Source organism: Micromesistius poutassou (genome assembly GCF_964030765.1).
Source record: "Micromesistius poutassou genome assembly, chromosome: 1".
In the NCBI taxonomy this organism is placed as follows: Eukaryota; Metazoa; Chordata; class Actinopteri; order Gadiformes; family Gadidae; genus Micromesistius; species Micromesistius poutassou.
In genome coordinates this window covers 10,397,333-10,414,654 of record NC_140271.1, presented here as the reverse complement: position 1 = coordinate 10,414,654, position 17,322 = coordinate 10,397,333, and the positions used below count along the sequence as shown (strand labels likewise).

Genomic DNA, 17,322 nt, shown 5'->3' with positions numbered 1-17,322 from the left:
ACACAGAAAAATACTTCAAAGGTTCAAAGGTTATACATGTAAGAGAAGAGAAGAGACTGAATAGTCCAGTCATTTTAAGCCAAAAAGGGGGTCAACCTAGAACAAATGCAGCAGAAGAAAACTCAAATGATTTTGTATCCTCAATATGTCCTGGGTAAAGCAACTTTTTATTTTACCTACCTTTTGTCTTCTGCATTCTCCTTACCATTGTTTCCTGTTCTTTCGTCAGACTCATTCCCCAAAAACAGTCCCACGTACCCAGCCCCAAACCCCATCTCTGCATAAGAATTAGTAAAGGCTGGTTTAAAGTACTTCTTCCTGCCTCTATGTATAAATGCTCATGGATAGCCTAAATGGGTTCCATTCAGACCTTAACATTAAGTATTTTACTGTTATATGTCAACAAGATTCAACAAGACATTTTCACCTGGCTATACCCAATGTTTAGATTTGTTGTGGTATTTATGCAAATTTGCATATACATAATTAGATTATGCACCATTTGCCCATGGTACCAAACAATTTAAAAAAAACTTACATATAATAATAATAATAATACATTTTTTTGTTTGTCTTGATGTAAGTAATCAACTCAGTAATTTCCATGGGGATATCTAAAGGTTAACATTTTTACCCTATTCACCTGAAAAATAGAATGAATAGGTGAAACTTTCCCCTAATGGGATTCTTATGGGCTTTTCTTTCCCATACTCAGGACATACTGAGGATACAAAATCAGTTGAGTCTGCTTCTGTTGCAATTTGTTTGACCTTTTTTCATAAAATGACTGGACTATGAAGTTGTTTTTGTGTTTAGTGCATTCATGAGGCTGTTGCATTTAAGCTAAAAATAGGAGTGTTCTCTTACTGTTGTCCAAAGTTGACTTTTGAGTTGTTTTTTTTAAAGCGAAAGAGAACAAACGCACTGTGATTGCCCTTGAATGACAAGCTCAGGAACCAGGAACCACCTGAAGAATATTCCACTCACTCAAAAACAAACAAACAATCATGACATCGATTTCCATTAGGGTTGTTTTTTCTTTCTTCAGATCAACAGATTATCAGATGCCTCTGAAATATGGGAAGATGATTATTGGACTTTGTAGGCTACTGTTTAGTCTCTTTTGTCTAATGCCGGTATCGATTCGTGATCAGATCATCCCTGTGGTGAACAGAGTCTTCGCTGTCATATTTCCAGCATCAAGCGATGAAACCACTGTGGAATGTTTTGATGTGAGGCACTCTCCTAACTTTTAGCATTCATTTTTTATCCCCCTACCCCCTTTACTCAAGAGGCTTTGCCTTTTGCCAGCCCGCCATGGGAAATAAGAATTGGTTCTTGATGACTTGCCTGGTTAAATCAAGGTTAAATAAAATACTTAAATATCTGGTTTCGGTTGCTTCTGTGTCAAAGGTCGGCGTAGGACATGTTTAGTTATTTGGGAATTACATGGGAATTATTTAAAACTCTGACTGTAAGTGACCCTTGATCATTTCAAGAAGCGAAACCCAAGTACTGAGAATAATACATCCAAATGCCATCAGCTCAGACACAGGCCACTGGATCCTCTAAACAAGAACCGTTTGCTTTTCCAGAGAAACACCACAGAATGAACTCTGATGAGGGCTAGACTCAGCATCATGCGCCCCCTTCTGGTGGACTGCAGGCCTACAGGCCATATTTGACAGCCATGTCTTCACTGATACAATATTCTATATAACTGGGTTCTGACAACCTAGCCTATAAAGACATGGGAAAGTAACATTGTGAATCATTTACATTTTATGGAGGAGGTTATCATTTTTTCATATTTTGAAGACTGTGTGTGTGTGTGTGTGTGTGTGTGTGTGTGTGTGTGTGTGTGTGTGTGTGTTAATTGTGATAATCGAAAACATAGCAATTGCAATGATATCGTTAGAAACCGTCTACAACTAGGCTATAGTTGTACTGTATAACATGAATTTACTTTTGACCGCTAGAGGGCAGCAATCGCCGGTTCTCATTAGAAACGATGACACGACGTGCACCTCCTTTCTGACAAAAACTACTCACACCCCTCAAATGTGTGTCACTCACACAGCTGAAGACATGGTCACAATCGTGTGCCTTTGTCCTTGTGGACAGGGTAGGCCCGCACAGATCCAGAGATTAAATGTTTTGTTGCAGCAGTTTTGTTAAATTTGATCTTCTTTCCTTTGTTTGTTTTTCAGGGGATTTCAGGCAAATGATCAGGACACCTTATCGTCCTGTTGTTTACGGTCCTGTTGCCAGGAATTTGTCACTGGGCATTTCTTGTAAACATTCTTGATTTTTAAACCCTTCCTTATTCCGCCAGAAACATAAAGGGTGACATAAAACCAAGTATGGACTAGGGAGCCCTATGTGCAAACTGCAGATGTTGCTATTTTTACATGCCTAAAACAGGCATAGGTATAGCTACAAATAAAACTAAATGAAGCCAGACTGCCAGACACACACGTGTGTGTGTGTGTGTGTGTGTGTGTGTGTGTGTGTGTGTGTGTGTGTGTGTGTGTGTGTGTGTGTGTGTGCGTGCGTGCGTGCGTGCACCTCCTTGCTTAAAAGAACACGATGTTCTTTTCCTTGTTCAATCTTCAACCCTTGTTGTTGTTCGTGGAGATCAGCTGATTAAAACGAAAGTGAAAGTGTTCCCAATACATCCAGGGTTCATGTAGGACTTACCGATGGATAATGCTGCGGTAGAATCTCTGCCTAGAGACCTTGGCAAACACACGTCAAGGTTGACGCTAAATTTATTTAGTAAAGCACTATAAAAAGCGGGTCTTGTTTGAGGTTTTTGTGTGTGTGTGAGTGTGTGTGTGTGTGTGTGTGTGTGTGTGTGTGTGCGTGTGTGCGTGCGTGCGTGCGTGCGTGCGTGCGTGCGTGCGTGCGTGCGTGTGTGTGTGTGTGTGTGTGTGTGCGTGCGTGCGTGCGTGCATGCGAGCATTAGAGTCCAATTTCCTTAAAAAACTATGATCAACATAAAATCACTGACTTCCTTTAAATATATAGCCCAACCTCTCTCAGTTTAAAAAAATAAAGGCATAACCATTAGCATAAACACTGAGATTTACAGGAAAGTGACACCATTGCTTTGTCAGGTGGGAACTGAGGTGTAGACACAGCTAAATACTTTTAGCATAAACAAACAGTATCAAATAAGTATGCAATATAAATCGAAAAAAAATCGGTTATTTTCACACCACATTTTAATCCATCCAGACTATCTTTTAAATTTAGGTAATCGTAAATGTGGGATCACTCACTCACACACACACACACACACACACACACACACACACACACACACACACACACACACACACACACACACACACACACACACACACACACACAATGTGGTTTACATGCTTGTTACTACGAGGCTGTGGCCAAATGTGGGGAGGTCATGTGACTTCTTGCAACAGATGGTTTTGTCACAGCGAAACAAAGAGAACTGCAGTGTGTAGGTGTGTGTGTGTGTGTGTTTGTGTGTTTATGTGTTTGTTTGGGGGGGGGGGGGAGTGAGAAGGATGCCACAAATTAGTAGAGTCTGGGTCTGTGTGTGTGGGTGTGGGTGTGGGTGTATGTGTGTGTTCTATATCAGTCACATTTCTGAGTATGTGAATGTATTTTTAGTGGGAAACTGCAAGAGCTAATATTTATATTTAAAAAATTCAAGTGCTTGACTCTCAGAAGAGATATGTTTTGTCTATAGATAGCCATGCACCCTCATCAGTCTGTTTGGGATAAACAGGATTGTTTATCATTCCATGGAATTACGATGCCAGATGCAAATGTTTCACTTTCGCTCAGTGAAAATGAACCTCTGATGATTGGTGCTCTTCGTGAAATCTTCTTGTGGTTATTTGCAAGAATTTGTGAAAAGTGGGAAATTCTCATACAGTGCTCACTACCTAATTCTTCGGTAACTGTGGAATCAGTTCGCTCGAAATTGGACCAATTCCAAAAGTTTTTGTCTGTGCTCTTGGACCCAACCTGACCTCAATATAAGGTCCAGATTAGAATAATCCCGAGGGTTTCCTTCAAGGAAAAGGTTTCATTTTCATTATTAGAACGGAGTAACCGTAAAAAAGTCACTCTTTTATGGTCTCTCTTTCTCTTTCCTTCGTTAGAGAATTAACAGAATTGATCCTTGAATTCAGATTATATGATTAATGACATAGGTCATAATATATCCTATTCAATAATTATATTATAATTTATATATAATATCAGTCTGTTAGAAACCCATAGCCATAGTTACAATCGTAATAATGACTTTAAAGGATTAAGAATCACTGAACTCACAGCTTTTCTAATCAAAGGTTTTAAATGGCATTCCAACATTGTTGTATGATTCAATGAATTGAATATGGATCGTAATAAGTGTTTACATTTTTTAAGTAAATTTATAGAATGTCTGTATGAATACTTAGTTAGTAATATACTTAGTAGGATACGTAGTAAGCACACGGTAAGTTCCAAGTAATAAAATCGCGTTACACATTTACAAGGAACTCCACTGGTACTTGTCTTTCATATGAAAGCATTAGTCATTTTATCTTATCAGAGGGCAGTTTGATTAGGGAACAAGGCGAGACTTATGAGGCTGAATTTCCTTTGTTTCCCTTTTCGGCTGAAGTATAACTGTCTCATGGGCCTTCATATTGTTCATCCAGGAATATATATACATATTGGTCAATCCAGGAAAGGCAATACTCTCAATATCACCACTTGCACAATCACCCAACAGTTGTTTTGTGTTGTAAGAGATACAAGCAAGACAATTTTTGTGTAAACTCACATACACTCAGAGCATATGTGGAGGGCTTGGCGATGGGCCTTACCAACATTCAGCATGTCACACTTCAGTATCAGGCTATGACACTATCCAAGTTCACAAGAACAGGGGAGTCATGCTCACACACACACACACACACACACAGACGAAACACACACACACACACACACACACACACACACATGGATGTAACCTCGTCAGCAATATATACACACAGATAATATATACAAACATATACCAACAATTTAAGTAAGAAAAGGTTGTCAAGCCTGTAGTACAATTGGTTGGCAGGACCAGTAAAGGAAGCCAATACATATACAAAACATTAGGCCTTGATACAATAATAGTATTAATAATATGTGGATATATATAATAAATAAATAATGTATACCGGCTAGGTGCCTTGTGATGGTGCAGAACTGTTGGCCTGGAGTGTGGAGAGTGCCACTGGTTGGAATGTTGGTGGGCTGTCTGTCAGCACAAGCTCAGACATTGTTGTGACAAAACTATCACAACCCATACCCCACCCTGGCTGCAGCACGAGCTACACTTCTTCCCCCTCGCATCTGCAAAGGTCTCTATCCCAAGGCTCTGGTTAATTTAAAACAGGTCAGACTGAATCTGGAGGTTTGACTTTTGAATGTGGATGCGCGCACGCACACACACACACACACACACACACACACACACACACAATCACAATCACAACCCCAACCCCCCCACCCAGTGAAACCCAACCCCCCGTTTTTTTCCTATTCCACAGAAATGAAACAGAGTGAAGCAGTTGAAATGTATATGTGAATGTAAATCACCTGTGAAGTCTTTGCCAACATCCTCACTCCGGTTGCAAAAGTAAACAGTGTGCGACTTGTTTATTACTGCAACTCGAGGCTTAAGTTTTACTTTTAGAGAAACCTCCCCCCCCCACACACACACACACACACACACACACACCCACACACACACCCACACACACACCCACACACACACACACACACACACCCACACACGCACATTTATGGCACCCTCCCCTCTCTCTTCCACAGAAATGAAACACAAATGTGCAGAGCTGTTGCTTTCAGCGATGGGTGCTGCAGAGAGTCACGGACCGGCCGTTTACAAGGAGCCGGGAAGCACTCCTTAGCTTTCATTTATCCCGTTTGGCTTTGCATCATTCATCATCATCGTCGTCATCATCATCATCATCATCATCATCATCATCATCATCATCATCATCATCATCATCATCATCATCATCATCATCATCATCATCATCATCATCATCATTATCTCCGGGCAAACAACGCCTGACTCACTCAGTTGGATCAATGGATATATAGATGGATGGATGCATTTGATGAATGGATGGATGTATTGAATCAAATGTATAAAAGAGTCTCTGTGTGGATATAATGGATATGGTATAAAGAAGATACAGAACATAGATACACCAGACAATTGATGCACGCAACCCACTAACAGTGGTAAAACAGTGAATTATGCAGCAGATCTTAGATTACATTAGATTAGTCGTTGGACAGATAGATGTGTCCTGGATGTGTCAAGTTGTAGGGTTATTGCAGGTCCTATGTTCTTCTGCAGAAAACCTTATCTGCCAATACAGAGGATTTGCATATAGAGAAACCGCTTCATGCACCATTTAGACATTGGATGCTAGTAGGCCTAGTGCAGAGAGTGAGTCAACTAATGAATGCCTACTCATTATTTTGTAATGCCATTATATTCCACTGTTTGTCCATTGACAATAAATGACACAGCGAGATGCAAATGTCTGAGCAGATTAGACATTGATTCAGTCCAATTCCCAATGATATGTTGCAATATAGCAATATGCGTCCATGAATTGACCTTTGCTATATAGTGATACCGTTTTAATTTAGTCTGTGGAGCTGATGCTGTAGCCTAAACATTTTTTGGGGGGGGGGGGGATCTCGGGTTACAAATTATGAGAAACACAGACTTCCCTCACTATGTGTGTTATTCTTTAGGACACACATTCAAGCGTGTGTAAAAAAAAAAGAAATGAAACGATACGCGGCCATATAGCTTCAACATTTTCGATTTCTGCAAACGCGGTTTACGTGAAGAGTCCCCGCTGACTCTAAATCTTCATAACGCTTCGGTTTCGGTTTCCTAGAAAAGGCGGGGCTAACAGATGACGTATATAAAGAGCCTCAGCGCGCACTAGGCTGTCCACACAGACACAGACTAGAGTCATCACTTCGGGGCAAACATAAAGAGCCCTGAATACGACCTGTAGTCCTGTTGTATCCCCCCCACCCCTAACGAAGGATTACCTTGAGCTGAGTGGACATGTGTGGACGACCACTGTGAACACAACAGCAAACGACAGGAGATCGCTGAGTAGAGTGGAGCATTTTCCGTTCTCAAGTGGGAGCCGAGTGATTTTTAAACGGTAAGCCTGGGGAAAACTGTCGCCCCGTCAATCAAATCTTGTCGCGGGTCCCGGCGACAAAAAGTTTCGCCCGATACGCGTCTCTACGTTCACTTAACATTGAAACGTGTCGCGGGGCGAAGTGCGGTGTGAACACACAGTTATCGTATGGTGTGATATGAGGGGAAAATAGACCGTTTTGAATGAGCGTTGGACCGATTCCTGCAGCTCTGAATTGTATTTTATTTGAATATCCAATAAATAGGCTACTGACGTTGCAGTACAGATCATAGCGTTATGAGAAGTGTGTGGACCGGGCGGTACTTCAGGTTAAGAACTTATCCTTGCTCTTCGGGTCGTGTTGTATAGATGTTGAGGGTCGGTTATGTGCGGGGTCTCGTCCATCTGTTCTCCTGAACAAACATCTCACCTGAATGATGCTTTACAGTGCAGGTGAGCTGTAATCCCTCGACCCATGCAAATTGGATTATACTGTACGTGGACATTGTAGACATACAGACACGGCCACAAAGCTGTGAAATGACAAACTCTCATGTTTCAACCTCGTATTGTGCTGAAGTGGCAATAATATTATTTATATTATATATTATTTTATCACGAATATTATTCGTGTTGATTGACCGGTCTGGACTGGTTATTCCTTCCATTCATTTAGGAACTGCTCAAATAACGATCAGAATCATCATAACAAGCCTAGTCTCATGAATCAGACATTAGATTAATATCTAAAGTCTTTTGATTAATATCTAAAGTCTGATGGCAAACTAGCTCAAATCTAGGTGAAAGGAGCTTTTAACTTCTTGGGGGTGTCATACTTTTTTCGACCAATCATGGTGCTGGAGGCGGGGTTCTGGAAGCTTGTAATTGGCGAGTAAAAACTCGGCTCGGTAAAGTTAAAAAAAAGTGTCTTTTAAAGTTTCTAACCAACACCGTGTAGCCTGGCCACTGTAGAAATACACGTGTTCAAATCCCTGTTCTTAAAGATTGATCCAGCAGTGCTGAGGAGACACTAACCCTTCACTTCCATGTTGTTCTCACTCAGGATGTCAGTGAGGTGGTCAGAGATGGGAGAGGGTTTTGAACACCTCTCCACCATAGGATGGTAGCTTACAGCACGGTGGAAGGCCATGGCAGCACCTGCACCTCTGCATCCTCCTCCTCCTCCTCCTCCCACTCGCTATCTCGTCCTGCGGGCAGACCCCACCTCTGCCCCCGAGCGGAGCCCCTCCAGCCCTGGGACGATGGGGTTCCCCCCGGGGCTCCCCAGGACCCGGGACCCCAGCCCGGGCCGGCCACGCCGCGCTCCGCCCTTGCCACCCACTTCCCGCCCTTCTCCTCCCAGAAGGACTTCTGCATCATCACAGACACGGCCGCGCAGCTGGAGCGCAGCGGCTTCTACTGGGGCCCGCTGGGCGTGGAGGAGGCCCACGGCATGCTGCGGGATGCCCCGCTGGGCAGCTACCTGGTGCGGGACAGCCGGCAGAAGGACGTGTTCTTCACGCTGTCGTACCGTTCGGAGGCCGGCGCGGTCAGCGTGCGCATCGTGTACCGCCTCCAGCGCTTCGGCCTGGCAGGCAGCGAGCGCACCTTTGCGGGGCTCTTCGAGCTGCTGCAGCACTACGTCGCCTCGCCCAAGAGGAGCCTCGGCACCCCCTACCGGAAACGCACGGCCACGCTGCAGGAGCTGTGCAGGAAGCGCATCGCAGAGGAGTGCGGCGGCCGCATCGGCGTCCTGCAGCTGCCCGTGTCCGGGATCCTGCAGGACTTCCTGCAGGAGTTCCCTTATAGCCTGTGAGAGGCGAGGTGGAGAGGGAGGAGATGGAGGTGGAGGAGGAGGAGGAGAGGGAGGAGGAGGAGGAGGTGGCAAGGGGGTCATCTTCTTTGGATCCCCACAGGACCCGGACTCTGTGTGTCCGGGGAGCAGAAGACTTTGTGTGGGCTGTCAGATCGGTCCGAGGACTCGTGAGAGGATGCGTGAGTTCGTCGTGCTTTGGACTTATGTGCTTTCCCTCGGGAGACCCTGGACTTGACGGATGCAACCGGCGACACGTCGGGAGAACGCTGCATTCGGAGACCACTACAACCGCACGGGGGAACCAAGACGAGGACAGTCGGACCAGCGACAGCCCCCCTGGTTCACTCCCCCCCCCCCCCCCGAGTGTCGGGGGCCCTTTGTGGTCGTCGGTGACCGTGGAGATGGCCCTGTTTGAGGGGATTTGATTTGAGGGGCCCTCAAAGGGCCGCATGGAGTTGCGCACACATGACACACGGTGGCGTGGAAGTGAATGTGTTTTTTGTTTCTATGTTTGCGACATACTTGAACACTCAACAGAATTGTTTACCTACAGTATAACAACCTCAAACCGCCCCGGGCAGCTTCAACCAACACTTTGAAGCGGTTTCAAAGAAAAATAATTAGTTAGTTACTATAACGAAGAAATCAGCTTGTTGATTGTAGTATGGACGTTTGGTGTAACGTACCAGGGTTTAGCAAGTTGTTCTTTACGCACATAGCCCCACGAGATGGGACATTTTTTGTTTTGTCATAAAGTTGAAATGAAACTTGATATTTATGGTTAATTAAGACTACATAATGTCTGTGAGGTCAATGGTCAGAACAGTAGCTTGGCCTGTAGCACACTGCAAACCAAAGGTTTAAGTAGTGCCTTTTTCTTTTTTCTTATAGCAAATATGAATAACTGTTATTTCATGGTTCAGTTAAAATCGTCAGTAATATGTATGTTACTGTGTTCCGTCCGTTGACTAACCAAGTTTGGAAAAGATACTAGAATTTTGATTTTTTTTGCATCAATAATATATTTCAAACAAAATAAAATGGTATCTATTTTGAAGAATAACCATCTTGTTTGTGTTTAAATGCCAGCGCAAACATCCACACCTAAAAATGTTTTATTGAATTAAGGTAAGAGACTTTATATCCGGAAGGAAATTTATCTTGGATACTTGCATCTATATGCATACTGTTTATAAAGGATATAACAATGAACATTTAAATAGATAGATAGTCCTTTATTAATCCCCCTTAGGAGAAATTCACAAGTGACCAGCAGTACAGTGGGAAAAGAGTGTGAAAACAAGAGTATATATACAAATACAATTTAACAATTTGAAATAAAATATAATAAAAAAACTATTAGAACGATAAACATACTATATACATGTCCGTTTGTAGGTGACTTGTGCATTTAAAATAAATATGACTATAAGTATAAATGTGCCAATGTGCAGGGTTCCTGAGGTAATGAGAAATACAATAAAATACAAATCAATTCAATACAAGAAATCTAAAAAACATACATGTAGATGTAACACACAGTCCACACCTACAGCCTTTCAAAGAAGGCATGGCCCTGGGCTGCGGCGGCGGTCAGGGCTTTAATGAACAGGGGGACAAAGGAGTGCTTGTCACCGGTCGAAGCCTACACTACATCAGGGGAACCTGACATGTCTGAGGGCAGAGCTGGCATTCAGACGGGAGCACATGGGCAGGCTCAGACATTATTTAGTGTGCCTGTCTGGTGATGGTTTTGTCAAAAGATGCTGTCTGTCTGGTTGGAACGGTTGCGTGAGGGAGGTGTTTTGGGCCAATAGCTGCATGGACAGGTGGCCAAACCATGTGCTCATTCTAGACAAACCAAGCACTCTGAGCCTGGGCAGAAAGCGAAGTCTCTGCTGGATCCTGGAGCAGATGTTTAGTACCTGGACATGCCGTGTCTGTTTGGAATCAATGTGATCAAACACACACACACACACACACACACACACACACACACACACACACACACACACACACACACACACACACACACACACACACACACACACACACACACACACACACACACACACACACACACACTTCTCTGGAAAGGAGAACTAGAAGTGTTTTAGTGGCCATAAGAAAGAAGAAGAACCGCCAGTTCGGTGTATGTTATCTTTGTTCTTGATTGATGACACACAGTTCAAAATGTGACTGTTGACAGAGGCATGAGTTACTTTTCTCTGGAATCCCAAACCAGAAGGTTTTTTGTTTGTGATAAATAGACCTGATGATGCAACATGGTGATACCAGCTGTTGTAAATGCCGTTCGTCAACATTTCCTGTCACAAAAGTGATGAAAGATCAACAAACTTTTTCATTCTTTCTCATTTTCTTTAATGTTGGACATTACAGAATTAAAAAAACAATATTAATCAGATATACTTCACGCAGTCCAGGAATCAGCCACAGATTTGACCCATAGATTTTGTTTTAACCGTGGTGTTTTCTTGCTTAATTCATCATTATTCGTTATCATTTACTAATCACACTTTTGGTTTATTCTCCTCATTCACGATGTACCGAGGACACAGGATAATCAGCATTGGCCTTGTCAGTTGTGTGGTGTGGTGACACAAGCACAACGCTTTCGTCTTTTACAGTCAGTCTCACCTCAACCGCGACGCCTATCACCTCACGTTGTTGTAACTGCGGTTTCCATGAAGAGAAAAGTCACTTGAAAGTAGTTCAGGTGTCGCTAGTACCGGGAACCAGCTACGTGCACGTGCACACGCACACACACACGCACACACACACAAAAAGATCACACGTGTGCACAAGCATTTCCCTGAAGAGAGGAACCGAGATGGAGATGGCAGACAAGGGGACAGTGCTTGTTTTTTAAGCCACAAGAACACGGAATGAAACTACTAACCCAGTCGCCAGAAGCAAACTGAGCTTTTTCTGTGTTTCTGCACAAACCACAGAGATACGTTCAATCCCAACGTTTCTCTGCCACCTTTTATTTTCGATATGTGACACGATCAACACCACTGCCTTTTTTTTTCAGTGGGGCCTCCTCCTCCCCCATGGCACCGCCACGATGATATGCCCTTGCTAACGGCCTATGGCTACACTATAATTTTCTATGCCATGCAAACTTATTTCCTGTACGTTAGACATTTTAACACAACCCAGCAAACATTTCGACGTCGATCAGAGGTCTAATCGACGTTGGTCATGGAGGTCAATACGATGTCTAGTTGAGGGGCTGATATGAAAGTTTTTCTGACGTCGGTCTTTCGACCTACGTCGTTTCGACGGCTCATAGACGACATCAATCCACGTCGTTTCAACGTTGTATAGACATTACAACTTCAAACTACATGAAATTTACTTTTAAGCCAAGTCACTAAACCTACCCACTTAATTATGAACACAAATACAATAGACAATTAATTAAATACAATTAATCTACATTCCAGTTACCCCAATTTTGAAAAAAATAGTTTGCCCCAATTTGATTTTTTCAGAATCAGAATAGGTTTATTGCCAAATACATTTTCACATATGAGGAATTTGTCTTGGTCTTCAGTGAGCACGATATTTACAAGCAATAAACAGTAAACAATAAACAATAAAGCAAGTACTTCCGTCAAGAACACAAGTCCAAGTAAAAAAATATAATAAGATAATTTCCAAAAATAAAAAATAAAATAAAAAGACACTATATACATATGAACCGTAATAAGAAGAATAATATATACAATTGTGCAGAATGATGCAAGTAGTGCAAAACTTGTCATCATAGGCAGATGACTGTGGAAGTGTGTGGTGGTGGGTGAAGGGGGGGTAGTGTGTGTGTCAGTGGGGGTCCGGGGCCGTTGTTGATGAGGCCAGTTGCAGACGGGAAGAAACAGTTTTTGTGGCGTGAGGTTTTGGTCTTGACAGACCTCAACCTCTTGCCGGAGGGGAGTGTTTCAAACTGTTTATGTCCAACATGATCTTCCCTGCACGCCTCAGTGTCCTGGAGGCGTGCAGGTCCTGGAGGGACGGCAGGTTGCAGGCAGGTTGCAGCCGATCACCTTTCCAGCACAGCGGATGATACGCTGCAGTCTGCTCCTGTCTTTGACTGTAGCAGCAGCGTACCAGATGGTGATGGAGGAGGTGAGGATGGACTCTATGATGGAGGTGTAGAAGTGCACCATCATAGCCTTTGGCAGGTTGAACTTCTTCGGCTGCCGCAGGAAGTATATCCTCTGCTGTGCCTTTTTGGTGATGCAGCTGACGTTCTGCTCCCACTTGAGGTCCTGGCTGATGACTGTGCCCAGGAAGTGGAAGGACCCCACAGTGGCGACTGGGGAGTCACACAGAGTGATGGGGGAGGGTGGGGCTGTGTTCCTCATGAAGTCCACAACCATCTCCACTGTCTTTAGAGCATTGAGCTCTAAGTTGTTTTGGCCACACCAAGTCACCAGGTGGTCAATCTCCCACCAGTAGACAGTCTCATCTCCGCCAGAGATGAGCCCAATGAGGGTGGTGTCATCCGCAAACTTCAGGAGCTTGACGGTTTGCGGATGACACCACCCTCATTGGGCTCATCTCTGGCGAAGATGAGACTGCCTACAGGTGCCTGCCTTCAGTAGCCTATAGCTTCCACTGCCACCATAGAGTTGACCATTGACACACCCACCAAACCTATAACAAGCAAACTCGTGTGTAGATAATATTTCTCAATGTTATAAACATATTTACCATCAGTGATGGGCAAATTACTTTGAAAAAGTAACTAATTACAATTACAAATTACTTCTTAAAAAAGTAATTGAGTTAGTAACTCAATTACTCTATTATAAAAGTAACTAATTACTAGGAAAAGTAATTTTTGCGTTACTAAAACAAAGTAATATGTCAAAGAATTCGGCTTTTTAGAAGCATGTTTCACACGCCAGTTTCATAGAGTAGAACAGCATAGAGAGATAATTAACCTTAAACAAATATCCTTTGCCATGGGGGGGGGATATGAACTTCAATAATTCAATTTATTTCTCATCAACATAATATTTATTGAAACTGACACATCACTTGTGGTCAGATGCTTCATTAGATTTGAGTTGCTCGCGGCCGATGTGGACAAACGCTTTCCTCCCGAGCATAACGTGCACTTCAAATACAAGTTCTTCCCCTTTCTCTCAACGATGGTGAAGTAGTGTTTATATTTCCACTTGCTAAACGCCGACTTTCCCACTTTATCCTCCTCTTCTGTACTCGCCATTTCTTCTCTGTCTATCACTTTGGTTTTACCGGTCGAAAGTTGTGTGTGTGCGCCGCACAGAAGCTACGTCGGTTTGTGTGTAAAATAAACTCCTACAATGATTCGTCAATGATGTCACGCAGCTATACATCGTCAAGTCAGTTACTTCCTTGTTCCATATCCGCAAAACATGACCTGTCTTATCCTTGGTATTTATCGAAACCGTGTTGTACTAGTGTGCTCTCTACTCTGCAGCCCGCTTATGAAGTGAGGAGGAGGAAAGGAAGAAAAGAAAAAACAATAGCCTAGAACTCATGCTGGCTGCAGGCTTTTTTTTTTTTTTTCCATGATCGCGCTGGGGCCCCGATTTTAGTAACGGACTAACGGCAACACAAGTCATGTTAGTAACGGAAACGGCGTTAGTAACGCTGGATAAAGTAATTAATTAGATTACAAATTACAGAGGAATGTAACGGCGTTACGTAATCGCGTTTATTCTAACGGCGTTAGTCTCAACACTGTTTACCATTAGACTGTACTTCTTAATTCCAGCAAATATTTCCTCAAACTGCGTCCCCAACAAGTCCAATAGACGTCGAGTCACAACGTGACTTTATTTTTACCCTTTGCCGACATGAGAACATAATCTTAAGGGAATGGTGATTTTGAGGTAGGGGGACCAGACGTCCCTGGTTTCCGGGGACAGTCCCGGTTTTCAGTGACCTGTCCCCGGCTACTGCTGTCCCCGGAAATGTCCCCGGATTTGACTGTGACTGAAATATCCGAACCAGCCCCCCCCCCCACCCCCCAACAATCCTGTCCACCCGCAAACCAGAACCCCCCCCCCCCCAAACACCTAGATCATTTGGTTCATATCAAAAGGATAGCAATATTGCTAGACAGATACATCTATAATATTTAATATTTAGTTATGCATACTCTATCAATCAAGCATTAATGCATGTCCTATTAATCTTCAACAAACGACAGATTTCAGGGTATAAAGTGCACTATCCAAAACATTTAATTTATACCCAAGTAGGCCTACATCTTCTGTCATCTGGGTCACGGCACCAAATGTTAGATTTCAGCTTATTTCTAAACTGTTCTTATAGTCTCTGCCAAATTCGCCTTCTCTTTGTACAGCTCTGCTTCTTCCTTTAACAAACGAATTTCGTCAGCCAGCAGTTTGGTTTGCTCTCCTGTCTTTTTTAGAGCATCCTCATATTCGCCTCTCCTTTTGTTGCTGACATGCTGAATGAAATAGCGTTTACACTGAGACAACAGTAACAACCCGATTGGTTCACTTTGTCTAGACCTCTTGACCCAGTCTTTGAAAACCATCCAGATCGATTCCTTTGGCCAGCATTTAGTTTTGGGTTTGATCTTAATGTCATATGTTATCTGCAGTTTTTCTTTGGTTCCTTGCAAATCGTGTCTGTTGTTGAAGAATCTAGACAGAGTCTTACTTCCAATTCAAACCAATCTTGTTCAATTGGTTCAGACACATTGTGATTTCCCTCGTTTGTCTCCTCATCTGCCTTCTTGTTTCCTTTCGGCATTGTTTCTCTCTCTCTGTCTAGGCAACGCTAACCCTAGCCACCAATCACTGCTTAAAAAAATATAAATAAACCGTCTCCCACAGAGCTCGGTATGCCAAAACCAGGTTATGGCTCACTTTTTTTTCCTCTCTCTCAGGTTGTCCAACACAACCCGTATCTGTGATTCCACGGCGGGAATCAAAACAACAAAACACAACAAAAGGAAAACCCTCTAGCGACCACAAAAACACAAAAACTACCAAGCGGAGACAAAAACACAAAAGACAAACCTCTAGCGAAAACAAAAACACAAAAACTACCCTCTAGCGATTCATGTAATCTCACCAGTGAATTCAACACAAATACGTTCTATCCAGGACACGTATCAACATTGACCAACTAGAAAGGTGAACAAATCACTTGAGTAACCCTGCATGCAATTTACCAACTAGAAAAGTGAACAAATCACTTGAGTAATCCTGCATGCAATTTCGGGACTTGGCCCGACCAAAAGGAACTTGGTCCTTATTCTGGGAGTCTGACCCAGACACACGTCGGGAATCTCTCCATGACCTAAAGGAACTTGGTCCTTATTCTTTCACATTCGTATATTCAGTGATTATTGAGCACTCTTAATCACTAATATAGCTACACAATTCGTCAAGCTCATAATGACACAACTTCATTACTCAGCATATGTAGTGCATCCTAATAGTAAAGCCTAATAGTAAAACTATAATGGTTATGTGTGTGTATATTACTTTAAGATTACTTTCTTGTTCTTTTCTCTTGGTCGAGAGTGTGGAATGAGATTCAGTCACCGTTGATTCCCATGTGGTGCATGGAAATGCGCTGCTTCAGCCGGGTTGAAGATGCGGGTTCCTCAGCAGGGCAGGCGTTGATCAGACGTCTTTGCAAGGCAGGGCACGCAGTCTTCTCGACGACAGGGCAGTCTCTCGACGACAGGGCAGTCTCACTCTTCTTCTCACTCCTCTCTCTTCAAGACGGTGTCACGGCACCAAATGTTATCGATTGATATATTGATATGATTTCAGCTTATTTCTAAACTGTTTGTATAGTCTCTGCGTTGTGTATATTCCCAATTGTAGTAGTAATTCTTGAAGTGTGAAGCTTGACAGGTTGGATCAGAGGGTCGAATGGATGGTTTATTCCAGGATGTAATACAGCAAGATACAGACTTAGGTTGAATAATCTATAGTGTAGGTGGTGAGGAGCAGTCTCCTGACGTGCTCCTTGGCTGTTGATCCCTCTTCTCCCCGAACCGAAGGTTTGGGGCGAGTATTATAATAAGAAACTCACCATCCAGCGCCCCAGCCTCAAGGACTAACTGGTGGCTACATCAAGTCCATTTAGCTAGCAACATCGGAAGCTATCACCCCTCTCGCTATGAATAATGAGAAGAATGGGTCCTAAAATTGACCAACAGTTCACAGGACGGGGAAAGGGCTTTGCCACCCGACTATGCCC

General features: G+C 43.1%; 1 protein-coding gene across 1 annotated transcript; it reads left to right on the top strand.

Annotated features, from left to right (window-relative positions):
* The first annotated feature begins 7,058 nt into the window (after positions 1-7,058).
* Positions 7,059-10,151, top strand: socs1a (suppressor of cytokine signaling 1a). The gene is made up of 2 exons (XM_084463382.1): positions 7,059-7,259; positions 8,302-10,151. The coding sequence occupies exon 2, from the start codon at positions 8,359-8,361 to the stop codon at positions 9,052-9,054; it is 696 nt and encodes a 231-aa protein (XP_084319508.1). The 5' UTR covers positions 7,059-7,259; positions 8,302-8,358; the 3' UTR covers positions 9,055-10,151.
* Positions 10,152-17,322: the final 7,171 nt, after the last annotated feature.

What these genes read in the sequence shown, in the direction of transcription:
- socs1a (XM_084463382.1), top strand. Translation starts at nt 8,359, where the DNA reads ATGGTAGCTTACAGCACGGTGGAAGGCCATGGCAGCACCTGCACCTCT.